General features: G+C 40.3%; 1 protein-coding gene and 1 pseudogene across 3 annotated transcripts; both read left to right on the top strand.

The window, feature by feature from the left end:
* The first annotated feature begins 1439 nt into the window (after positions 1-1439).
* LOC147628200 (plastidic glucose transporter 4-like) lies at positions 1440-20592 on the top strand. Of its 3 annotated transcripts, none has more exons than XM_086813252.1 (14): positions 1440-1646; positions 2282-2569; positions 15264-15369; positions 15462-15529; positions 15618-15750; positions 16152-16251; positions 16419-16531; positions 16670-16763; positions 18468-18621; positions 18723-18869; positions 19067-19140; positions 19235-19323; positions 19509-19623; positions 19977-20592. In XM_086813252.1, exons 2-14 carry the CDS (start codon positions 2290-2292, stop codon positions 20157-20159), a joined length of 1656 nt encoding a protein of 551 aa, XP_086669378.1. In that variant the 5' UTR covers positions 1440-1646; positions 2282-2289; the 3' UTR covers positions 20160-20592. The 3 variants fall into 3 exon arrangements, with proteins under 3 accessions (XP_086669378.1, XP_086669380.1, XP_086669379.1); XM_086813254.1 differs by having other exon boundaries at positions 1485-1646; positions 2296-2569; XM_086813253.1 differs by having other exon boundaries at positions 1580-1646; positions 2279-2569.
* Positions 11739-14328, top strand: LOC147628201 (secreted RxLR effector protein 161 pseudogene; annotated as a pseudogene).
* Positions 20593-26950: the final 6358 nt, after the last annotated feature.

Raw genomic sequence — 26950 nt, 5'->3', positions numbered from 1 at the left:
TTTGGCTTGTCTACAAGCTTGCAAGGAAGCTAAGGCAAATTTTGGTTGTTGAAAAAGTAATTAAAGTGCATTTGATAAGTCTCCACTAAAAAGAGTGTTAGCTCATGTTTACCTAATAAAGCTATTAAGGGTGCTCGGTGTTCTGAAAGAAAAAAAGCCGCTCATGATTAATCGTTTTTGTGAGGACATTTGCAATTTTCCTTCAGTTTAAATGGATGGCTTGTTTTATATACATGCATGGAGGCAAATGAATTTGAAGATTGGATAACATATACCAATTCTAATGGGACTTGAAATTCCATTCAAAATTTTTCATTAGGGCCTTTACACACTTACATGAAAGCGAAAAAGGCTAAAGATCTCTAATGTATGCTGACATTTTTAGAGCAATCTTGCTCTTCCATTATTTTTTTAAATTGGTGATTACATCCCAACGTTGTGTGAAGACCCTAAGGATGGTTGAAGATGGCTTGCTAGCCCCTTGTGAAATCCCTTTGACAGATCCTATAGTGGTGTCCAAGGAGGGGCAATTTGGGTCAAGTGAATATATGGCCTAAGCTTTGTCTTTTTGTATTGTAAGCGTTTGGTACTAAAAGTAGATTTTGAAGGCATAATCAAGCTTGATTTTTGATGCACTACCTTGCTCATCAAAATCAACTAAATCAAGGTAAAAAGTAAAATTTAATATAAATATTGACGTTAATTTCCCAATTTCATGGTAAAATATTAGCAAAACACCCTTAAACATGCTTAACATGCACCCTGAAACATACATGATGCCGACCAAAAATCATCTACTCTCAAGCCTCCCTTAGCCTAGATTCCAAAGCCCTTTGCCCTTAAAGCACTAAAAAGTAAAATATAGGCAAAACATGCTTGACGCCGACCAAAAATCATCTAGTCTTAAGCCTCCCTTAGCCTAGATTCCAAGCCCTTTGCCCTTAGAGCACTAAAAGGTAACTTCCCACGGCGGTTGTTGTCAGGTGTCCGAAACTTGGCCATGGAAATTTCTTACTGTGCCAGAATTGACATAGTTAGAAAATCTTTGCAATCTTAGGAATTGGGGATTTCTTTCGTGAGAACGTGAGGGAAATTTCTTGTTTTAATGCGCGTTTACGAGCAATTCACGACCCAGTTGAGTTAATTGGGCCATGCGTGTAAAGTCACAATAGAATGTTGGTCTAGAGATGTGCCTATCCATGCACTTTTTTTTGGTAGAGGTAGGGCACAAGACTCAAGAGTGAAGATACACCACAAAAAAAAAAAAAAAAGTCTCAAAGGACAATTTGACAAAAGAATCAATGGAAGGGTGCTGATGTGCCCTGGATTTGAGGAAAATTTTAGAAGAGGGATTCTTCCTCTTGCAGAGGTGGGACACGTCAGTATATGCTTCGTCATCTCCGTCAGCTTGCCTAATTCCAAAAGGCAAAATTATTTGAGAGGACTATTTAATTATTTGATTGAATTCACTTAACCTAGGAAATTATCTCATGCAAAAAGAAATTTGATCCAGTTTAGCCTTATCCTAAAGGGCCGCTCTAATTTACACTCTGCGTTTAGTCAAATCGCCTTTCAATCTGGACCACCTTTCTCTCCCTCTTTTACTCCACAGATCTGCGCAGCCTAGAGAGCTCCTTTCTGATCTGGTACGTGCTTCTATGTAGTGGGTTCTTGTTTCTTTTTCTAGGTTTCTTGATGGGTTCTGCATGAATCCACTGTATTTGTGCTCGATCCGTTGATGGGTTTATTTTTCCAATTCTTGATAGCGGGTTGTTTTCTTCCAATTCTTGATAGTGGGTTGTTTTCTTCTTACTCAATTTTTGATGGGTTTCGGTTTCTACTGGATTTTTTGATCTCCCAAATGCATGCTGTTTAGCTATTTTTGAGAATTTATTGGCTCTTTTCTCCATGCATGCACAGATCTTGGTCTTCAAAACTGTTTTGGCAAATTGTGCATTACTAGCCTAAGCTGCCTGCTGTGGCAGCATTCGATTTCTGCGATTTTTCCGCCCAATTTATACTTTACAAAGATTTAGCGAGCAAAATTCTATTACAGAAATGCTCTCTTTGAAGTCTTCAATGGTTCAAATTTTTAAAAATCCCGAAACAAATATGGCTTGAAAATCTGTTGTCTATCAGCGTGATCATTGGGTTTATTCTAAATATGGCTTGAAAACCTGTTATCTATCAGCACACGCACACGCACACGCACACGCGCGCGCACACACACATATATATATATAGAGAGAGAGAGCCTAACAGATCTGTTTCAACAAAGTAGCCAAAAGTATGCAGCTAGGTGCTCTCTCAGCCAGCAACAAGGTGTGGACGACACCAGGATCTCAATTGCTTCAGAAACCCTACATTGGACGTGCCCACAAAGCCTCTACAGTCAACAGGGCTCTTCTCAAGGGAGTTGAAGCAGCTCCACTGAATCGCCTCTCTGGTCGAGATCTATCTTTTGGACCTTCTTTTTACATGGGACAAGGCCTTGGCCTCGTTGGGATGTCAGAGGGACCTAGCAGGAGGACTGGCCAGAAGCATTTGACTGTCCGAGCGAATGCAGCCGGTTAGTTTCCTTTTTTTTTCTGTGTCAGCATGCATTCATGTTCCTCAGGGTTTAAACTTTGTCAGTTTGGATGCCTTGCATTCACGTCCCTTATCACTGGACGCCTTGTCTTCATGTACCTTACTGTTAATGCTCCTGTAGGGGTTAATTTAAGTTTTTCAAGTTTGGACACTTTACTTACATTAACCATGTAGGAAGATTATCTATACTTTTCAGTCTAAATGCTTTGCAATCATGGACCATGTAGGGATTTTATATTGACTGTCCCAAGTTTAAATACCTTGCATTTATGTCCCATATAGGGATTCTTCCTCCATGCAACGAAATTGTCAAGATTGCCTTTGTGCATGTGCATCATATTCTGATTTTGCTAATCCTATGTTAGTTTTAATATGTTCTGTGCCATGACTGAAAGAGGGTCGACAGAGCATCATCTAAAGACTGTTGACTTGTGATTCAAGATATCCAGGAAAAGGCATTGACAGAATTATGATACTTTACCTGCTGGTTTCATGTTAATGGATTTTTATGTGTGTCCAGAGTGAATTATTCGAAGAATTGTGTTGGATTGTTTCCAAGTGCCCAATGCAGCACTGCCATCTGTATCTATCTTCATTGAATTTCTATGATTATGAAGTGGCTTTGCTTTGAAACCCTCCAAACTCCAACACTGTCAAGGTATAAAGGTCAAGCAATGCTTACTTGACCTTCTGGCTTCTGTTTCTTGTTGTTTGTGCACACGAATGCCATGCCCGGTTAAATGGATAGGCCTTCCTGCTGAAGCTGCACCCCCTTACACACTGTCAACCTTTAGGGTAAATGATGGATGCCAGTCAAATCAGTAGGTGTGCATGAAGTTCTACTACAGCAAGGTTAATTTTTTCTGTAGTGGGATTCAACCAGGTCGTGGCCCTATGGGTCATGTAGCATTATGCACGTGGTTCTGTAATATAACCTTTTAAGAACGGTTTTTGAGTAAACCCATAGTTCTATGTCAAAATTCTCTGTAAGCTTGGACCCATTGATAAAAATGTATCTAGGTATTTTCAGCACTTAAAAAATGAAGTTATTTGTGATGTGCCTTAGCTGATTAGGAGGAATTGATTAAGACCAGTGTGAGCCCTTGTTGGCATCAAAGATATTGCTGGCCGAGATGCTGCAGATTTCCTCAGCCTTTGAAAACAGGCTGCAGCTAGAGTTATAAAAGAAATCATAATGCAAGTGTGCTGACTCTGGATATATGGGAAGCACAGCTTATGACACTGAAGCCTGCTGATACCCTATAGGTGCAAAATGAGGCCTAGGTACAAGGACAACTACTGACTCAGGCCTATCCAGACCCTTCGTTATCTTTATTTGGCCTTCTGCAGACTTTTTCTGGCCCCCTTCCTAAAGCTTGTGTCATCAATAAAAGCACAAATGGGCCACAGATTGGACAATTGACTGATTATAATTTGGGCACTTGAGGCCATTTTGTGCTAGATTCTCACTACTTGATCAGATTTATGTGATTTAGAACACATACCACGCCATATATGGAAACACATTACAGACTTGAAACAAAGCCATGGATAGTGCAAGGTATACCTTGGAGTAAACTTATAGGAAGGAGTTGAAATCTGTGGGTGATGCTGATTAAAACTCTGATGTTCCATATCTAGACCCATGACTGATGGTGATTCATGTTGTTGTTATAAAGCAGGAGACAACCCAATATGAAACAGTTTACTGGTAGTGTGCGATTAGTGTTTGTGTGAAGGTTGAGTGGCTGAGCTGGTAGTTGTAAGCTTAAAAGTTGTGCCTAAAGAAGATCACACTAAGCAAGCCGTAAAGCCTGCAGTTGACATTGAGCACAAGGAACGGGGTTGAAGGTATATTTAAAGCACAAATAGGTGGGCAAGTGTTGCCCAAGCCTTTCTTTTGCAAGTTCCTCGTGATTGGATGATGCTTCTCCACATATGTAATGATGCAAGGAAAAATGAGGCAGTGTGGTCGGATGAGATTTCTTTTTTGTGCTTACCCTGCCTGTCGACCAACGATCAAGGTGCCATCCACCTATCGATGGGGGAACTTATATTCTCTATCTCATGTCTTCTCATTTAAATTATTGCACCTTGACATACAAGGGTCCGTTTGCACACCAAGTGGTTATGGACCCACATTATTTCTTAGCAGCAGCTAGGAAAACAGCTTCCAATAGTGAATCAGATCTCAACATTTGAGAGCCCAAGGCACATCCCTGGGTTGAAAGAATGAAGACAGAACATCTGACCAGACTCCTTGCTCTCATGCAACTCAAGTACAGACGTGAGCTCCTCAGCCCTCTCACTGTAGCATGGCTGCCCACCTGCTCCATTTCTTGTGCATACAGATTGGTTAGTTGTAATCTGTTAGCTATTTGGTTGATTCTAATGCTAGACATAGATTGGCCTGTTTGATTGGCTCAGAACTAGCTGGACCTGCCTAGACAATTTTGAGGGTGTGGCTGTATGTATATTGCCACAATCGGATCGTGTAACAAACAGCTGGTATAAACCTGTGACACATCTCTACTGCATGAGTGCTATGTGGAGCTGACCACTGGCTGAGGCTGGCGCACAGATACAGCAGGTGCGTAGGCAGACGGGCGTTCCCCTTGAGCAGGCGGATGCATGGGTGGGCAGCCGGGCAAGGCACTGGACAGTGCATCCAGGCCACACATGTGAAAACATTATATTATTGCTACTCGAGCAATTAAAACAGGCCCACCAATATAGGTGGTAGGTATATATACGTGCATAGCCAAATCGGCATTACCATCTGCTTCTCCTCAGCGCAGGCCTTCTACAGAGCATTTCCCTACACGTGGGTTGTGGCCCAGGGAGAGCTTCTGCAGGTGTTGGGCTGTGAACAGCCGTTTTGCATTCTCAGCCACCCTTTGTACTTGAGTTTCAGTTGTAATACTTTCTTTGTGTACGTAATATAGACCGTAGTTTAGGACGTTTGTGGTGTACGTGTTTGATTCGGCTGCCCTTTTTTCTCTCTGAAAACCCTAGCACATAGGCACAAGTGCTCTCTACCGTTGGTATAATAGGCACTCGTGTGCGCTGACTGTTTGGATAGGGTAGATTCCTTCGATCTGAGGAGTGCACAAGGTGTCACCATATTGGGCATCTCCAGAATTCATGTGTGTGGAAGGGCTTTGGACACCCAAAAGATCAAGAATGTACAAGTTTTGGGAATGGGGGATTATCCAGTAAAGAGGACCAAGTGTTCGTAGCATGGTCCATGCACTCGAGACGGTTTCTTAGACACAAAAATGGGTTTTGGAGCTCAAGTGTCAAGTGGAAAGTATGTATGGAGAACTCTTGAGAATTTGGGGGAGATCAAGCAATGAAACAGGTTTCTACATGGTGCTTACATGTATTTCTCATGTGGTGGAACACAAAGAGATCATCTCCTAAATTTTAGGGAAAGTTGCTATTTTTGGCAATTTCCGATGGCATTTCCGTTTGTGTCATTAACTCTGGAATTCGATAGAGATCGAGTATTGCCAGAGCGCCGATGTGAAATTAGCTATCATCTGGGATATTTTTAGAGCTGAAGATTGTGGAATTTTTGGCCTTTGGATTTGGGACATGTGGTAGACAAGAGGATAAAAGTGAGACAAGTGTCCTCACACTTGTCAATTCAGCTCTACACATGGCATTGTAGCATTTTCTTGCTTATTTGAACATGAGAGAGATATCTCTTGGACGAGTTTGAGCTGTAAGCAGGTTTTCGATGAGGAGCTACTTTCCGATCGGGATGCCTACTTGCCAAGGACACTTCCTGTCCATGAGCAAAGAGACTTCCTCCAAGAGCTCATTCAGTATAATGATCAGAGGGGAGCCGCTTTCACGAACCCACTTTGCTCGAGTAGGGAGTCAATGGTCCGGCTACTTTTTTGGTGGGAGTCATTTGGTTATAAAATGACTCACGTACAAAAAGTGGCTTTAAGAGTCTTGTCACAGGTGACTATTGAATATTTAATATATAGTGTATACTCTAGACTCGTAACTACGAACTAGTTTTTACATTCTAATTTCCAACTCTCTTATTTTTCATAGGATTGCTCTTCGGGGGCATGTGAGAGGAACTGGAGTTCCAACTCACTCATACACACAAAGATACGAAACCGTCTCAGCACCATGCAATTAGAGCGGCTTGTATGTTGCCGTGCTAACATGTGCATGGTGGAGAAGATGCATGACATGGAGATCTCCAAACAGGTAGAGATCTCCAGAGTTCAAAGTTCGACTCATTAATAATGATTTATAAATGCATGACTAAAGTCTAATAATCTATAAATGTTTGAACTTTGCTTTCAGGAACTGACGAGTTTAAGTTGACAGTAAGAGTGTCCACAAGGAGCGAGATCCAAATGAGGAGGCCATATATGCCGATCTCTATAGGGAGCTAGAGGAGATTGACTGTCGAGTTTCTCGTACTACTCATAGAGGTCGCGTAGCTAGAGGTGGCACACGAAGTGGGAGGTCATGGATGCACTGTTCGGCGCCCTACTTCGACCCCGGTGGCTACATATGTGAGGCATGGCTCCGGCGATTTCGAGGAGCACTTTAGTACCTGTTGCTGAAGAAGAGGATGCTCCTATTGTTGCAGGCATCAGAGAGCCCGAGTACGATGACGAGGGCAATGTCCTTAGCGAGGGTAGTTTTGGGTTGGCCTCTGATGATGGAAGCACCTCTAGCGAGGGCATTCCTTCCCCTAGTGATTTCTCTGAGGAGGAGGACTAGAGTCTAGACTTTAGACATTTTTGTACTTAGTGTTGTGACTAGTCAGTGGTCACAACACACTTTTTTGTATTTCCTATTGTAGGCCGTGGGCCACGACTCTTATTTATGGCATGTTCAGTGTTCATTGTTCATGACTCTTGAGTTTTTGTACTAGTTTATGTCATATGACAAATTACACCTTCTCTAGACTTTGCATCTCTAAATGTGTACAAATATATTTTTTTCAAGTGTTTTTTAAAGTGGATCGTACCTCAATCAAACTTATTTTTCAAAATTTAAAAGTCCCATACCAGTACCGTTTTTTCGGTACCTGACAACTATGATGGCCATTGCTTGAGCATCATGGGTATCCCACCATCTTTGATCTTCAGTGGGTCCATGAGGCGGTCCTGAAATGCTTGACAAAACTTGTGCTATAGTTTGAGTCGCCCTTGATGCCGAGGAGGTGCCAGGAGTTGGTGCTATAGGATGAGACTCTTGCCTCATGACAATCTTCCATAGCCCCTTGGCAATTAACAGACTCTTCACCATGAAGCTCCATAATGAGTAGTTGGGACTATCAGACCGATCTTCACTTGTCATGAATGCACCAAATCCGGAAAGTTCAGTGGAAGTAGCTCTTGTGACATCCTCACAGTAGTACAGAATTTCCCAATGCTAGACAGAGAACTTCAGAACAGGAAGCCCCCCCGCCCCCCCGCCCCCCCCCCCCCCCCCCCCCCCCAATGAGAGCTCTTGGGAAAATAAGAGAAAAAGAGAGTTACGAGAGTGTGCACACAAGGCACTGGGATATGACGGGATTGAAGGTGTGATTGCCGAAGTATACCTAAAACAGGCTTTATACTTGAATGAGTTAACAAAGACTCTGGGATTATTGCACAAGAACAGGAGTGCCTATGGATGGTTCCACTTTACAAAACTTCCCCTTATGAACAAGAATCCCCAAATATGCTTCACAGAGGCCTTGAATTTGACAAAAGAAATGGATGAAAAGAAAGCCCCAAAATGTGTGTACCTTTGTGGACAGAATGTTGATGTGAGTTGATCTTCGACTTCCCTCTTACACAAGGCTGAGATGTGAGCTGAGAATAGGGCAGAGCTGGAGTTGGAGCTATGGGCGGGTAGTGAGCTGAGGGAGTTTGTGGTGGCACAAACAGGGCGCATGTGCCAGATGAGCGGAGGCGGGAGTGGGTGTAAGTGGCAGCCGGGCAGAGGTGGCACGCACGAGACTAACCAGCGGCGATTCGTTGGGCAGAAGTGTTGCCCCTGAGGCTGGCAGATCTGGGCTGACCCCACTGGCGCCGGTTGGTTGGCTGCGCACTAGCGCCGCCCTTCTGGTCGGCGGCAGCGGGCTCTGAGATGGCGGCGATGGGCGGCGGATAGCTCTGAGACGGCAACAACGAGCTCTGAGGCGGCGGTGCTGTTTGCGCGTGGAGCTCGTCTGGCTACATCAGTTGAGATCTAATTCCAAATGTTGATAAGTGCCTAGAGTGCAACCACACTCTAGTGGGGAGAAGAGAGAGAGATGATGATCAACAAGATAATCAGCACAAGCTTAAAGGGATCGAGGAAGTACAAGATGTAGTGGAAAGCATCAATCCATTATAGAATTAGGTCCTTTTTATATGAGAGACCTCATTACATATGCTAAAGCATATGTTAGGTATGATGCCACCACATATGCTAAATATGGCTGTTCCCACACAAGAGACTTAATACATACTAGCGATTGTTCACATACATTGGAACTGCTTTATTTAAGGCTTACATTCATCAGTGCTAGTTTACTCAACCACCTAGCACTTGTTTATTCCCACATTAATCACTATTAATATTTAACAGAGTTGACCAAGCTCTTTATGTAGCATTATATGGTAGTGATGTGTGTGAACACACTTAGGACCGCCGGGGTACTTTTTCCCTCACTAGGAGGATTTTCCCCCCGTGCGTATGTATGTACACCCTCTTATCTACTCATTTTGGGGTGTGTACTTATCTTTTGTAGGATAGAAATGATGGTTATTCTATCATTGCCTCAAGTACCTTGTTTCATGGCCTATATAAGATGGATGTATTTGAGAAGTTGCAGCATGATGCTTACCTAGTCTCTATGACTAGTGCTATGAGTGATGCAAAACTATGGCATGCACGATTTGGCCATCTGAATTATGGCAGTTTGTTACAACTTCAAAGGCATGATATGGTGTCTGAGTTGCCAACGCTTGAGACCCCTACTAGACATGTATGTGAGGGGTGTATTCTTGGTAAAATGCATCGAGCATCATTTCCAAAGGATGGATCTGTGAAAGCTGTTAAGAAATTACATGTGTAGGATAAACCTTTGAATAAAATTTGAAAAAAATACATTATAAAAGAAAATGCAGTTATATAATTGTAAAATAAAAGATATATTTATATATCTAGTAATGATTTGGTCCCCATCATCGGAGCATGTTTGGGTACGATGGTATGGGGAAGGCCCGGATTTCCCATGGCCTCTTAAGTACCAAGAGACTTTAAAAATCTGCACTGGGTGCTAATTACTAACCCAAACATGCTTGGATCATGACCAAACTTTGCAAGCATGTCGGGGTGGGTCCCCCCCACATGCTTGCAAAGTTTGGTCCCCATCGGAGCATGTTTGGGTACAATGGCATGGGGATTTTCAACAAACAATATGATAGCCAAAGTGTTAAAAAAATAAAAAACCAAGAACATCAACTAAAATGTAATGATACTCAATAATGAAAAGATATAGCTGGGAGTATACTCTAAAGCAGAAGTCAGAGGTTTTTATGTGCTTTAAGTACTTCGTATCCATGGCTGAAACTGCATGTGAATGTAAAGTTGGCACCCTTCGTTCAGATCGAGGGGGGGGAGTATACGTCCAAGGAATTTCATGCATATATGGCTGAAAAAGGCATAAGGCATCAATGTATAGTGCCATACACACCTCAGCAAAATGGTGTGGCTGAGAGGAAGAACAAGTCTCTCATGGAGATGGCACGATGCATGGTGAAAGCCCAAGATTTACCTCATGGTTTTTGGTTAGAGGCAACTATGTGCGCAAACTATGTGTTGAACAAATGTCCTACCAAGGCCTTGCAGTCTAAAACTCCTTATGAAGCTTGGCATGGCAGGAAGCTTTCTCTGGCTCATTTGCGTTTTTTTGGTTGTCTTGCTTATGCTCTTGTGCCTGAGCAACAACGCAGTAAGCTTGATGTTGATAAGGCAATTAAATGCATATTTGTGGGATACAGTTCAGAAAGCAAGAGATATAGACTTTACCATCCGGCCTTAAAGCGGATTTTGGTAAGTAGAGATGTTTTTGTCGAAAATTCAGTTCAGTCCAAGAATGTATGCTCACAAGACATGTTTGATTCGCTCCTACCTTTGTTTAATGGAGGGCAGCCATATGTAGAGCAATTGAATGCTCAAGTAAGTGCTGAAATTCAGCCTTTGCAGGTGCAAAACCAGCCTGTAAATCAGCCTTTTGATGAGGCAATTATTGAGGATGTAGTAGATGAGGAGAGAGCAGCTATAAAAGAATCTAGACGTATGCCAAAATGACTTGTGCAGACATTGAGGGATAGCAAGTTGGCAGCTTCTTTACCTAGCAGAATCGTGCAGGTTCTCATCATGCAGATTATTCTCATGTGGATCAAGTTCTCATTTCTATTTTATGTAATGAGGAGGAACCTGTTTCCTTTGAGGAAGCACATGATGATGATCATTGGATGCATGCTATGCAGGATGAGTATAACTCTATACTCAATTACGACACCTGGTATTTGACAGATCTACCTCATGGCAAGAAGGCCATTGATACTAAGTGGGTTTACAAGTTAAAACACAAAGCAGATGGTAGCATTGATTGCTACAAGGCCAGACTTGTTGCAAAGGAGTATGCCCAAAAAAAGAGCATTGATTATGATGAGACATCTCGTATGACTACCATTAGGTGTCTCATTGCTTTGGCAGCACATCATGGGTGGAATGTATATCAGTTGGACATTAAGACTGCATTCTTGAATGGTGATTTACATGAGGAGGTGTATGTATCGCAGCCTCCTGGTATTGATGTGAAAGGGGAAGAGTCTAAGGTATGCAGGTTGAAAAAGGCTCTTTATGGCCTTAAGCAGGCTCCTAGAGCATGGTATGAGAAGATTCATGCATACTTGGTTGCAAATGATTTTTGCAACAGTCCAACAGAGAGTACCCTCTATGTGAAGAGGAGTAAGGACACATTTTTGGTCATCGTTCTATACGTTGATGATATGCTGCTCATGGGACCCAATATAGATCAGATTTCAGCCTTTAAGGCTGATTTGCAGTCATCGTTTAAGCTATTGAAGAGGTTTAATCTTGAAGATTGTAAACCTGTGGCTACACCTATGGAGATAGGTACTCAACTTAGTCTTCAAGATGCAGGAGACTCTTTTGATGCTAGTTTGTATCAGCAGGCTGTTGGTTCCCTTCTTTATGTATGCAACACGAGGCCAGATATACAATATGTGGTCTCACAGCTGAGTAGATTTATGCATAGCCCAGGTACGAAGCATTAGCAGGCTGTCAAGCGGGTTTTCCGCTATTTGCAGGGCACTCAGTATTTTGGATTGTTTTATCCAAAGGGGGGTGAGTCACAGCTGTATGCTTTTATTGATTCAGATTGGGCTGGATGTTATGACACACGAGTGTCCACTAGTGGTTTTTGCTTTCGCCTTGGTGATTCATGTATATCATGGCTCAGCAAGAAGCAGCCTACAGTGGTCACTTCCAGCTGTGAAACTGAGTACAGGGAAGCTTTTACAACTACAGTTGAGTGTGTGTGGCTCAGACGTCTTATGGCTGATTTGGGTGTTGGACAGTCGTCTAGCACTACCATTTTCACTGACAGCCAGAGCGCATTAGCAGTTGCGAGGAACCCAGTGTTCCATGCTCGCACTAAGCACATTGAGGTGCATTACCACTATGTCAGGGAAAGACTCTCTGCAGCTGAGATTATCTTGATCTATGTGCCTACACATGATAACATGGCATATGAAGGCTCTTCCTCGTAAAAGTTCGAAGCTTTTCGTAAAGCTTTGGGCTTACTGCCTTTTCAGGATTGATCGGCCATACCCTGTACATGTTCATATCATCACTCCAAGGGGGATTTGTAGCATTATATGGTAGTGATGTGTGTGAACACACTTAGGACCGCCATGGCGCTTTTTCCCTCACTAGGAGGTTTTTTCCCCGTGCGTATGTACACCCTCTTATCTACTCATTTTGGGGTGTGTACTTATCTTTTGTATCTGGCACACATTTTTTCATTCTATTCTAGTGAGTTTGTGTGCTCTCAAGCTTCTCTATCTTGTGTGTGTGCATTGTTGAAACCCTAACCCTAATTCCAACACTTTATAGTGTGCTTTGTCCTTTCATATTGTGCATACTCCTCGTTGGAAGGTGGCCATAAGGCAATAAGCCGCATTGGCTATGAGTGGGAAGGCTTCCTTATGATTCCTCACACAACAGAGAGAAAGCATGTGTAGTGGGAGATGGAGCCATTGAAGGGGACTTTAGTGAAATGTGGCTCTACTATCTTATGTGATGGCTGGTTAGACATTAGAAAGAGCAATGTGTACAACATTTTGGTGTCCTCTTGCAAGGGCACTATGTTTGTGGGCACCATTGATGCCTTTGTGGAGCAAGGACAATGGTCACAGAGGCATTTATTTGGAGGCATCTTTGCAAGGCAGTGCTAGAGATTGGGCCACAGAATGTTGTGCAGAACATCACCGACAATGGTTCAAGCTATGTTTCCATGGGTAGGATATGCTAGAGGATGAATGTCCACTGTCCACAAATCATGTGGATAGTGTGGATTCTCTCTCTCTCTCTCTCTCTCTCTCCCTTCCCTTTGACCATTGATGCCTTTGTAGGGTCACAGAGGCATTTATTTGGAGGTATCTTTGCAAGGCAGTGCTAGAGATTGGGCCATAGAATGTTGTGCAGAACATCACCGACAATGGTTCAAGCTATGTTTCCATGGGTAGGATGCTAGAGGATGAGTGTCCACAAATCATGTGGATAGTGTGGATTCTCTCTCTCTCTCTCTCTCTCTCTCTCTCTCTCTCTCCCCCCCCTTCCCCACCCCCCACCCCCCACCCCCCGATTGGCCTTAGGCCCAAGATCCTCCTGCAGTTACCGTTTTTCACCCCCTGTAGGTGCTCAATATCCACCCATAAGCGATGCCGCCGAGGAAGCACCTTGTGGGGTTTTGAACCGAGGAGATCCTGGTCCATTGGCCACAATGTGGATTTATTGATTGAAGGTGTGGCCAAAATTGGACGGATTTTTTAAATTTTCAACACCTTACAACGCTCACTGTTGTCTAGCGGGAGTGGCTGTTGTGGAAGGATTGTGAGTAGTCCAAGGCCATACAGTTTGTGTGCACAATTATGCAGGACACTTGGTGGGTGGAGGCTGGAGCGCTTATGAAGGTGATTCAGCCCATTCATAGTGTTCAACACATTATTGACATGGAGAGAACACACTTGGACATGGAGGGGAGCACACTTGAACTCTTGTATGGGTTCATGGACAGGATTGGTGAGTCACTCAATCGATGCACCGCCTTGTTAGCTGCTAGGTAAAGCATGTCAACAGTTCATAATATTGGTTGCAACTTACTTATTTCTGATGTGTCATATGGCTGTTTTTTGTATGCTAATATGGCATGCCTGATGCAACTACTATCATTGTTTAGGGTCCAGGACATTAGAGAGATGGAATTGGAGACGAGTTTGGTTTCATAGACCAATCCATGCAGTTGTCCATATATTTCACCCTTTTGGAATGTGGAATCTGGATAATGACTCGTGAATCTGAGTTTTTCTTGGGCTAGAATCCAGTGCCAACAGTATGCAGCATGCTGTGTGCAACACTTAAAACTTGTCATTCACCATGTTTTAGAGTATGTAGTGATGTTTTTTTTTTTTTTTTTTTTTTTTGGGGGGGGGGGGGGGGGGGGGGGGGCATGCTTAGACATTGTACAAGAGATGCCCTCTATACAGGGAAAATTCTGTATTTTTTTAGGTCCTGAATCCCCAACAAACCCCACCCGCTCTTCCCTTATGAAACGTTTATGAAATTTCTGTAAAAAATAAAAAACGTTTCAAACCCGTTTCAAAAACGTGTGACCAATATGCCATGGAGCAAGCGGACCGGGCATGCCTGCACAGTAGGCCACACGTGTGAAAATGTTATATTATTGCTAGTCATGAGCAATTAAAACAGGCCGACCTTAATAAAGGTGGCCAAACAGTGTGCATAGCCAAATATCTCCTTCCCCTCAGCACAGGTCTTCTATAGAGTGTTTCTCTACACGTGGGTTGGCCCAGGGAGATCTTGTGCAGGTGTTGGGCTGGAAACAGAGCCATTTGCATTCTCAGCTACCCTTTTTACTTGAGTTGCACTTGTAACAGTTTCTTCTTGTAGACATCAGTTTAGGACTCGTGTGTGTGTTGTATGTGTTTGATTTTGTTACTCTTCTTTCTATCTCTGAAAACTTTCTATCTCTGAAAACCTAGCACATAGGCACAAGTGTTCTTCAGAACCAATTGGTTGACTGGAACCTGATTCCAGGCTGGCCAGTCACTCAATCGTCCAATTAGTCAGGTTAGGGTCTTTATGGATATGCCTGTATGATAAAGTTGTCAAAGATCTGGCAATGGGTGGGCACTCTTGGGCTTGGATGAGCAACGTTGCCTGTCCATCCGACAGTTCCACCCATACTTGGTATATCTGTAAAAATACCTATTTTGACAGATTTTTGGCCCTTACTAGCAGGCCCAATTAGATGAGCCTAAAAAAACTGACAACAAGTCTTTCCTTCTTTATATTGTTCTTTTGACACAAAGTGATTACTGGTACAGATGGGGAGATAGTATTGTCAAAGACTCTGGCTTCTTCACAAGGCTCGGTGCTGCCGTATGTTGCTGTTGCATGTTTGGGTGCCATTTTGTTCGGTTATCATCTTGGGTATGTTTTTGTTTCTACTCTATCAAAGTAAATTTTCCATTTCAGAGATTAATACTTGGGAGCTAATAAAATTGTTTTATGCCTGTTTGCAGGGTCGTCAACGGAGCTCTCGAGTACCTTGCTAAAGATCTTGGCATTGCTTCAAACACTGTGCTGCAAGGTGTGGTTTGGAATGTTATGGCCATGGCAAGCATCAAGCTTGGCTTTCAGGAAGCCTTATCTTTTTCGTTTCTATTGGGATCATGCAGGTTGGGTTGTCAGCTCCACTCTTGCAGGAGCAACAATAGGCTCTTTCACTGGTGGGGCTCTGGCTGATCAGTTTGGCTGTACTCGCACCTTTCAACTCGATGCAATTCCATTGATTGTCGGAGCTATTCTCAGGTTCAGTACCTGCTCTTTTAAGATTCAGAGTGCTGCCTATGGCTTGTCTAGAACTGTTAAAATTTCTGAAAGCTGTGGGATGACATCCATACATACAGTGATAAGCTGCAAGAGAACGACACCAGCCAAACTTGGGGGCTTTACAGATAAAATTCCTGCCTGTGAAAAGGGGGCATCCCATTTGCTCGTTCCTAATGGGCGGAAGAATCTCCTCCGCCAGTCTGATGGGCAGGGAATCTCCCCCTGTGAGGGGTGGGGGAGATGTCTGTGAAGACCTTTATACTTGTTGATGAAGCTAATCAGCTTTCTGGATTGCTTGGTACATACTAAATTTTTTGGAATGTGAAAACTTATTAAAATTTTTATAACTTCGTATTGATGCTTTTTGTTCTGCAAAGCAGTGCCACAGCACAGGGCGTACATGCCATGATCATTGGAAGGACTCTTGTTGGCCTGGGCATAGGAATCTCCTCAGCTCTTGTGCCTTTGTATATTTCTGAGGTAAGCACAGGCGGCCTGTTCATTTTTTAGTTTTGAATTATAGTCTTTTGCATCTTAAGAAAAAAAAAGAACACCTGAAAATAAAGTTTTGTTTACATACTGTCACTATAAGAAAAAAGAAGAAAATATGGTAAGAGGTGGTTTTTTGTTTCTTCTTTTGTCTACAGATTTCACCTACTGAAATTCGTGGTGCATTGGGCTCAGTCAACCAGCTTTTTATATGTATTGGGATCTTAGTTGCATTACTGGCCGGCCTGCCATTGGCCAGTAATCCTTCCTGGTATAGCCCATTACCTAGAAAAGCTTAAATAAAGGTTTTTTCTAGATATTATGGTAGCTAGCCATACATGGGCATGGATAGGACATCCTCTGAGGCCGCCTTTTATTAAGCTGCTAATAGTGCCAACACGATTTTCAGGTGGCGTACGATGTTTTGGGGTGCTGTCATTCCAGCCTTTTTAATGGGTTTCGGCATGTTTTTTGCACCCGAAAGTCCACGTTGGCTTTTCAAGGTCAGCATAGACGGGAGGAATGCTATAAGTTCAAATATCATTGTTGAAATTTCAGTGTTGAGTTGTAATTGGTTGTGGTTTTGTTGTATTCAAACTGAAGAGAAAGAGAGGGTCTCCTAGAAGCGAGAGATTGAGAAAGAAAGAAAGAAAGAAAGATATATTAACGTCTACGAGAGGCCAAAGTTGGCCTATGAGACAAAAAATAATACAACTGTGTTCTTCTGGTCATCGGAAGAAAAGGAAAAGAAAGAAAAGAAAAAGTGTGCATGTGTCTGGATACAACAGTGAATCATCATGGATCGGTGGAGCCCATATACAAACAATATAAAGGGGGGGTGGGGATGTGGATGGAGTGCTAAGGCAAGATGCATCTCTATATGCTGAAGGGGTAGTACAAGCATGCTATGCAGATCTATGTCTAACTCCATCCAGTGCCATAAGAGGGGTATAAGATGTCATACATCGCTGATGTTGAGGCTGTGAGTGGCGTGAACATGTACCCTGAGTCTGAATGAAAGCGAGCTAGCCTCTCCTGTGTCTCCATCTGGTGTCTCATCTGGATAGCTGCTCTCTCTCGGTGACGGAGTCGGGGTGCTCTGTGTCCAGTCTGTCTAGGTCTCCTCCTGGCTCTCAATTCCTCTGCTCTCTGTGCGGTCACCCCACGTGGTACATCAGCTGGCACTGGCATAGCTATCTGGAAGAAATCTGTGAGCTGGGACTGTCTCCCACCCCTAGTGGGAGCGGGTGTCTGGAGGAGTCTCTTTCGAGAACTATGAAGCTCTAGTAGTAGTCTGCCAAGCTGTCACTGGTCTGAGGCCTCCATCAACTGATGTAGTGAAGAGTGCTCCTCAAACATTCCTGCACAACTATCTCAGCTCCATTGCAAGCAACCTCTGGTGATCTTGCAAACAATTGAGCAGCACCTCCAGAAAGTAAGGCGCCTCGTTCATCTCTGCAGTAGTTTGACTGCTTGCAGTATGCCATTTGAGACTTCTTTGCGTGGTGCACAGCTCTCACTCGAGCCTTAAACTGCACAGCCCTCTTCTCTCAGAACTTTGTGGAGTTGTGCCCCCCTTTTCTCCAGTAAAGCCTGCAGCATAGTTGTCACGGTACGAAAATACGATACCGCACGGGAATTTTTGGTACGATATGAAATTTTGGGATACCGTACGATAAAATACGGTTCTTTTTAAAACACTTACAAACTATGGAGCTTCAAGCTTGAATGTGAGGGAAGGTTGAGGGGACAGTGTTTGAGGAACCAGAACATGGTGATGTGTCTCTCCCAATTGTCTCCAAAAAACAGCTTGCATGGGTAATGCGATACCAAAGGTCTCCAGTGTAATGTTTATGACTAAGGGACCATCCTTGCACAGATACAGGCAGTGCATCTAGGGTAATAGGTTTAGGGCCTCCTCTGTAGATCAAAATGGCCTTGTCCAAATCTTCTCCCTCGTATATAACTTGAGGCTCGTACATAACTTGAGGATCTGATTGTCTAGCCTACCTATACCAGGGATTTATTATGTTGCATCTTCAACCATGGATTTAGTATTCCAATTCGATCCTCCCTAGCTTCGATTTCTCCTCTATGACGTGTGTCTAATTAGCAACAAAAGACTTTATGATATGCCAGTAGCAACATGATGCAGCCTACACGTTTAGAAACTAGCTTAAGGTTTGCATGTATTCTGTCCGCTGTAGCAAGGGAAAGTCACTGAGACAGAACTTGCAATAAAGAAGCTATGGGGAAAGGGGAAAGTGGAGATGACCATGGCCGATTTGCGAGCTGGTAGCAGTGATTCCGGAGGAGAAGATGCAGGCTGGATGGATCTTTTCAGTCGCCGCTATTTCAAAGGTATTCTTGATGCCACCGGTCTTCAGATTGGCACTCTTGAGCTGAGTTTTTCTATGTTTGTTTACAAGAATGTATGCTAATTAGTTTGTGTGTGTGAGCAGTGGTGTGTGTTGGGGCTGCACTTTTTCTGTTTCAACAATTTGCTGGTATAAATGCTGTGGTTTATTACTCAACATCGGTCTTCAGAAGTGCTGGAATTACATCTGATGTGGCAGCAAGTGCTCTGGTTGGAGCTGCAAACGTTCTAGGTAATGCTCATGTGCAAGCATGCAAAGATGCATGAAGGGGTTGGGAAGAAGAAGTGCAGAAAGAGAGGGGGCAGGGGAGTGGAGAAGAGGTTGGTAGTTGGCTACAAACCGAAAAAAAGGAAGGGAGGAACTTGTTGTTAATGTAGAATCCTCAAGTCTTTGTGGCTGACTTATTTTTTTTTTGGGGTGTATTTTAGGTACCATTGTGGCTTCCTCCTTGATGGACAAGCAGGGGCGTAAAAAGTTGCTAATTACAAGTTTCTTAGGAATGGTGAGCTGTCATTTTTATTTTGTTTTTTGGGATTGTCGTAGGCATCTGTTATGTGCTGATTACCGGTCTCATTTTTTGGGGTTGCTTGGTGCAGGCTATCTCAATGCTAGTGCTTTCCCTAGGCCTTTCATGGCCATCCTTGGCTGCTTATTCTGGCCCTCTTGCTGTACTTGGGACTGTCTCGTAAGTTTAAATATTGCTGCTTGAGTCCAAGTTCAGTTTGATTGATGCCTTTTGGTCTACTAGACATTGTGCAAGTAATGAGCACCGGACTACAGCTATATATTTGAATGTGCAGATACATACTTGCCTTCTCTTTAGGTGTATGTAATGAGAACCTGACCACAGCTACATCTTTGAATGTGCAGATACATACTTGCCTTCTCTTTAGGTGCAGGTCCTGTACCAGCACTTCTGTTACCTGAAATATTTGCCTCGAGAATACGTGCTAAGGCTGTTTCTCTCTCTCTTGGAATACACTGGGTGAGGAACTTTGTTACGATTTTCGTCGTTCTCTATGTGGAGTTATGTACTGGGTAAACTATGCACATGCACACATGCACTTGATCCCGTGCCCGGCCATCTGCCCATGCTCGTCCGGGTGTGCATGCATTCGCAGACATGCACACACGCATAACACACACAACACGAAGGCATGTGCACAACGCACAAGCATGCGCATGTGCATGCACGTGCACTACACGTGCGTTGAGCACGCGCACACAGAAGCACATGTTTTCCCAGTCGATAGGGGGCCAGCTGTTAATTTAAAGAAGTTCATATGGAAACATGATGCCCATCCATCTAATGCTAATCTGTTACCGGTTTTGTCACAGGTTACGAATTTTATGATTGGTTTATATTTTCCCAGTGCTGTGAACAAGTTTGGTGTCAGCACTGTCTACCAAGGATTTGCAGCTGTCTGTCTCATTGCAGCCATATACATTGTGCAAAATGTGGTGGAAACAAAGGGAAAATCCCTTGAAGAAATTGAGATGGAGCTTAGCCCTGCTGTATAATTATTTTGTAAGTCGCGAGTTCTTTTGCACCCCGCGAAATTTTAGGCCGAAGGATTGCGTTACCAAGAATGTAATCTTGGGTTCCAGAGAGGGATTGCAAATTTTGGAAGGCTGTTTCTGTGGAGTCTAGTGCAATAATTGAGCAGTGATAGAGTGAACCAGCATATTGGTAGCAGCCTATGAACCCAATCTCTTTCTCGATTAGTGATGACTTTTTTGTAGAGGTCATCATTTCTGTTGAGATTAGTGGTGCATGACAATGGCCTTCATGTATACAAATGGCCTTCATGTATACAAATGTACAAACAAGAAATGTAAGAGGAAAGCCCCCTTTGTTCAGTTATTTGAAGGTATCAACACTGTGGGCAGCTTGTACATAATATTCAGTTTGGAAAGAAAATGACCAGCATGAATAAAGCACACTATTGGTTGATGTCTGCGCGCCCTCCCCTGACCGCTGGTCTCTACAGACCTCCTGCCTGCCCATCCCCCAATTGGGGAGATGCCCGCCCATGAGAGATGGGCAGGTAAGCTCTCCCTTTTTCTTGGGTGGGGGCCATGTCTGTTGAGACTCTCCTTTATATATAATAAATAACATGATGAAATGTAGGGTGGGTTGCCACATTCTCACCTTTTAGGATAAAGCTAACTGGGCACTGACTGTGCTCCATATTTTACTACCATGATTTGGTTAGTACTTCACACACACCATTCCACTTTTGCATCTTGTGTGCTACTTTTTTATTTGAAGCTACAAGGGCATCACCCACTACTAATGCTATGCATGAGTTCCCTTGAGAAAAGATAATATAAGCTTGTGAGTGCAAAAAAACAATATATCCAGTTATAAACTTGTTATAGGATTAGGGGTGGTACAATAAATTAAATGATTTGATAAGGGAATAGTTTTGGAGAAGTGTAAGATAAAACGTTTAAAAAAAATTAACGTAGTTAAAAAAAGAAAAGCTTAGAGGATATTTCTTTACAACTCCCTCGCGCGCTCTCTCTCTCTCTCTCTCTCTCTCTCTCTCTCTCTATATAGCATCCTTTTAGTCTATTTAAAACCATATGATTTTTCTCTTCCCATTCAAACTCAACTTTGATTGAAATCAAAGCTTCCTTTGACTAGCTAAGAATTTAAATTGCTAAAGAAGCCATTAGGATTTCTATTTTTGATGGCACAATCATTCCAACTATAATATAACCCATTACCAAAAAGAGAAGGCAATAATAATATCTTTATAAGATTAAAACATGTCAAATAGTATTTTAAAAAATATAAGAAAGAGCAAAAGCTCCTCAAAAATAATTAATTAGGACACAACACAAATACTTCATTCGATATGAAGCTATCAAATGAAAACACTAGAGGTAACTTGAAATTAAAATCAAGAACATTATTCAAGTGGAAGAGTTAACGATATAAAATTTTTAATCCCTCTCTCTCTCTCTCTCTCCCCTTTTGTAATAGAAGATATATTATCAAAATTAATTTACAAATGGTCACATGGTCGCCATGTGATGTAGTATCTTTCCCTCACTAATTACTTGAAACCACAGGTGTAGCTCAGACTACCCTCATCCAATTTATATTTGTGTCATTCTTCACCAAATGAGCTGACCATTGCAAGGAAGAGACTTGCCACAATGGTAGTCTTTTTATACGACCTATGTGAGTTATAATACCCACTTTTGCATCAAATATGAAGGCATTGCTAGTTAACCAGATATGCCACAAACTTGTCTGCCTAAAAAATGAAAGAAAACTAAATGTTCTAGGTTATCCAGCCCATTCGAAATCTTGCAAAAAAACTAGTCTTTAACCTTTACAAGCCTATCTGTCCAATAGAATCCATACATGAGAAAAGAAATCCCACACCTTCTTTGCCATCGGAAATCTCTCTCTCTCTCTCTCTCTCTCTCTCTCTCCATAACAACATACATACATAGTATATAGCAACATGCAAGCATGTATCTTTCAATAACATATCATAGTGTTTGTGCATGTTTAAGCCATTAGTGTAAGCAATGTAAGAATTATATATATATGTTTGACATGAAAAGAAGAATGTTAAACCTTAACATCCATGGAGCAATGTGAAGTATACCAATGCGTGCACATATAAGTAGATAAATCATGAAAAGAAGAATGTTAAACCTTACATCCATGGAGGAATGTGGAGTATACCAATGCATGCACATATAAGTAGACAAATCATGGGAACATATAGTTTGTAGACATAGATAATTCATGGTTGGTAACTCCCAACCATAGGAACTCACAGATTTAAGACCCAACCATAGAACACCACATGAATGAAGGTGCAAGTCAAAAATTAAAGGCTAATGTTCTCCCAAAGGCTAATTTACAACAAGAACCTCCAAGGTATTTGGGATGATTTTTGTTCTTTATTTGCCCTAAAATCTACATATCTTTCTTTTTTTCTTTTTTTGTTTTTTGAGGGCTATAAATTATATTTAGGTGTCTTGATTCACATGGTTGGGCTTATTACATACCTTTTCTTTTGTTGAGAGCTATAAATTATATTTGTGTGGTTGGGATTATTACATACCTTTTCTTTTGTTGAGACACACAAATTATATTTATGTGTCTGGGTTTGAATGCATCGGATAGGGGATTACATATGAAGGTCTTATTACAGCCTTCCTAGCCCAAGAAATCAGTAGCATGGGCCACTTAAAACCATTTTCGTGAATATTTTTAAATCTTTTAACACACGAAATACCTAAGTAGAGGCCACAACAGCATACAAGATCTCACCCCCTTATCAAATTATACACTTGTTAAGGAAAAGGTTCACAATTTAATTGTTGACGAGAACATTGACCATGTCCCATATTAGGCACCACCTCACAACCACTCATGTTCATGACTTAACACCAGTTTGCTAATGCGTCCTGGGATATTTTTATGTCATGTTAAGTGGCTATCTTCAAAACAATTTTCCAAGTTATCTATGTTGAATTTTCGTATGCTACTTTTTGCATCCTATTTCTTATGCCTTGAATTCCATCATAAAAATATAATATAGCTAGGTTTGATTTCTAGTAAGAGAACTATGCAAAAATCTATAACCTACATTCTTGTCAACAAAAAGCAAAGCCCAAAAGGGCAAAAATAGGCTTGGAAAAAGTAGAGGTACCAAGGTCTATTTGGTATTTTTTAAAATCCCTTCAATCAAAATAAGATATTACAAGATTCAAGGGCTCTTAGTTTTCCTAAAACCTAGAAGATTTGGCATTGTTATAAGTTACATAACTCAAACTTTCTCCTTGTTTTGCTCTTTGACGACAAAATAGTGACACCCATTCAAAGATTATTTTCTTACTATCAAGACCCTCAATCTGAGTTCTATTTCCATCAACATATTCATCTCTTCATATTGAACATTGTAGTAGATTTTCTAGATTTCTATAATATACCAAAATTTGGAGGTTCTAGTAGCATTTTAGATGTAACTTGGTAGAACCAGTGCATGGAATCTCATGGGAAGTGGTATGGTATAAAGGTACAATTAGGGACTTACATTTATGCTTAGTATAGTTCTTAGTTAAATTTTAGGGAGAGGGGAGATGAAAAGCTATACAAGCCTTGTTGGATAAAGTTTTAGTTATTTATGATTGTGTCATGTCTAATCTTGAATTGGAAGGTAGTTTGGGTTTCTCTTTCCAATGTATAGAGCAGTGTAGGGCAATTTAACTCTTCAAATTGAAGAATTGAAGGTCATAGTTTCAAATATAAGTCCTTGTTCTCTCTAGATTATTATTTTGTTTGATGATGTTTGTATTGGAAATTACTCTCTAATGAATGTGTAGACTCCATTATTACTTATTTATATTTCTTTAGTTATTATTGTGGTAGGTGTCTAATGAAAAGATATATTGTTTTGGTATAAGTGTCTATTATTAAATTATGTATTTTTACCTATTGTTTTATTTTTAAATTCTATCCATTAACTTCTTGGTATTAGGGTGTACCCTTTGATTATTCTATTTTCTCCAATTCATTATTCCATCTCTTATGTCTATATTTTTAACACAAATTTCCACTATCGTCTCATGTTTTGAATATATAGATTTTCCTAATTTTGTTGGTTTTTTGGGGTCTTCAGTTAGTTTAAAGTTTGTTGAAAATCCTTTTAAAAAAGCATCTTTTGCTAGCAAGTTAATTGGAATTGTGTCCAAGTTAATTTATTGTGTAAGTTTCTTTTATAATTTGTGTAAAACAAGAATGGAGTTCTTTTTATGCATGCGAGTTAATTGGTGTTATGTCTAAATCAATTTATTGTATAAGTTGCTTTTATAATTTGTGTAAAACAAGAATGGAGTTGTCAATTAAGTTTTTATTTACATAATTTAATTCATTAATGGCATGTTACCAATATGTACATTATTTAGTGTTATAATAAAAGTGACTGGTTTTGTCTCATTTGGTTATGTTAGCTCGTACCATTTTGGTTTTTCCTCATTTGGTTATTTTAGCTCATAGCATTTTGGTATTGTCTCATTTGGTTATGTTAGCTCATAGCATTTTGGTTCTATGTGCAAAAAAGAGCTATTTAAATAATCTTAAGTCTATATATTGTTAAAATCCGTGAACCTTTAAGTAGTTAGACTTGATAATGGGATTATATGTTCCTTGAGAAGATTTGTTGTGGTTGTGCAAAATTGATTGAATTCTTTGATTTGCAAAGTTTTAGTGTTTGTTTACTTATAGTGATATCTCATAAAAAAAACTAATAGTTTACTTGGTGACATTTCATGATAAATTTGGAGACTTTCTTGTGTTAAGCTTTTTAATTCTTTTGTATTTATTTAAGTTTGTATGATTCTGTGTATATTAAATGTAGCTGTTCATTTATAGGTCATAGTCAATGCTAAAAATGCGTTATCACCTTTTTTTTGTGGATTGTATGAATAAAATCATAGTACAAGAACTTTAAGGGGAAGTGTTTTGCCTACTCTCGATCCACCCATTGTGATCAAATAAAGAACTATTCTACATTTTGGATTTTGAAATTTCCTTTCCATTATATTGTGTATAATAATATTTCTTTGTGGTTTAGAATTTTGATGAGTTTAAAAGATTGTAAATTTCTTTATTTCAACGACATGATGTAGTTATTATTGTCTTTATAATTCTTTTAATATGGTGTGTATATCTAATTATTTTATTATGGTATATATAATTCTTTTTTAATGGTGTTATCCATTTCTATATCATAATGTGGTTCATTTTGAATGTTTTGGGATTGATGTGTATTTTTTATGTCTTCTTCCATGCGTTCCAAAAACTTTTCTCTCTTCCAAGTTCTCCCCAAAATGCCAAATTTGTTTAATTATATCTATGTTTGCTATGTAAGCTAAATGCTGGTATAGTGTAAAGCTAGTTGTTTTTTCTTGCTTTTGAAGATGAATGGTGCAAATAGCATTAAATTTTTCTATAGTACTTGCCCGATTATGATTTTATATTACTTAAAGTGTTGTTAAAATGATTACAGTTGGTGCACAATATTGTGGATCTTTTCTATACAAATATTTAAATGCATCATGTTCACTAGCTTTAATTGTATTTGTATTTAGTTTTTAAAACAATTTATAAGTGGTATCTAGGTTTTTCTTTCACAAGAAAGAGTTTTGCAAAGAGTAATGAAAAAATTGGGTGCCCAAGTTATCACATCATTGCAAATATTTTTTTAAAAGAAAGTGTAATTTATAAATTTGGAAATATTCTTAAGTTTTAAAAATCTTTGTAACCTGAATTAGACTATAATCTATAATATGGTATCTATATTTGTATTCCCAAATACATCTTTAGCATTAATTGCATTCCTTTGCATTGCACCTTTATGAGTAGAGCCCAAATTGAATCAATGAATTAGAAGCTTTGTAAAATGATTTGGTATATTTGTTACAAATACATAGGTCCTATTTCATAATTCCAATCAAGAAATTTATTGATAGTGATGTTTTTTGTATTTTTTTTAAAAATGTGGTTCATAAAAGAATGGTGTGGGATATTGCATTTTCTCATTATATGTAAGCCTTTTTAAAAACCTCAAAGGATTGTTACTTTCACATGGCACAATAACTATACATTGATTTTCTCATTATATGTAAGTCTTACAAAAAGCACAGAGGATTGTTAATGTCACATGGCACAATACATTTACATTGATTCATAATCATTAGCTTGTACAATCTTGGTAGAATGTGTTGAATGTTTAGAATGTTTGGCATGACGTTGATTATAGAACCATGTACACTATATTACTTATCAAATCCTAGTTCTCTTATTTACAAATCCAAAACATGATGAAATTAAACATTCTTCTAATATTATTAAGAGATTATACATTTTAATTTAATCTAGAGGCAAGAGAAGCTAAAAAAATAACAGTTGTGTATTGCTCCATATCTTGCACAGAATCTATAAATTTTTAAAGACTCACTACAATTACATTTACTTTTGGGTTTTTTTTTCTTGCTAAAGAATAGCATATCACATGATGGGTACACATAATCTATTAATTTTTAAAGAGTTGATATAATTGTATTTACTTTTTGGTTTTACTAATTTAAGATAATTATATTTACTTTTTTTAATAACTAGATCTACTTCTTAGTTTTACTAATTTAAGATAATTCGACATAGTTTCATTAAGAGCTTCCATTTTCCTACTAAAGAATATGATATCACATAATGCTACATAAGCACAACTTGGTGTATCTGATATTACTTTAAAGTATATTTTTAATGCAATGGGAAG

The sequence above is a fragment of the Cibotium barometz genome, chromosome 19 (genome assembly GCF_041138505.1).
Source record: "Cibotium barometz isolate CiBa-2024 chromosome 19, ASM4113850v1, whole genome shotgun sequence".
NCBI lineage: Eukaryota > Viridiplantae > Streptophyta > Polypodiopsida > Cyatheales > Cibotiaceae > Cibotium > Cibotium barometz.
The sequence above is the reverse complement of the archived record's forward strand: the minus strand, read 5'-3'. Positions and strand labels throughout refer to the sequence as shown.

What these genes read in the sequence shown, in the direction of transcription:
- LOC147628200 (XM_086813252.1), top strand. Translation starts at nt 2,290, where the DNA reads ATGCAGCTAGGTGCTCTCTCAGCCAGCAACAAGGTGTGGACGACACCA. An exon ending in CAGTCGCCGCTATTTCAAAG is followed by an intron (nt 18,622 to 18,722) that starts GTATTCTTGATG and finishes GTGTGTGAGCAG; the next exon opens with TGGTGTGTGTTGGGGCTGCA. An exon ending in GCTGTACTTGGGACTGTCTC is followed by an intron (nt 19,324 to 19,508) that starts GTAAGTTTAAAT and finishes TTGAATGTGCAG; the next exon opens with ATACATACTTGCCTTCTCTT.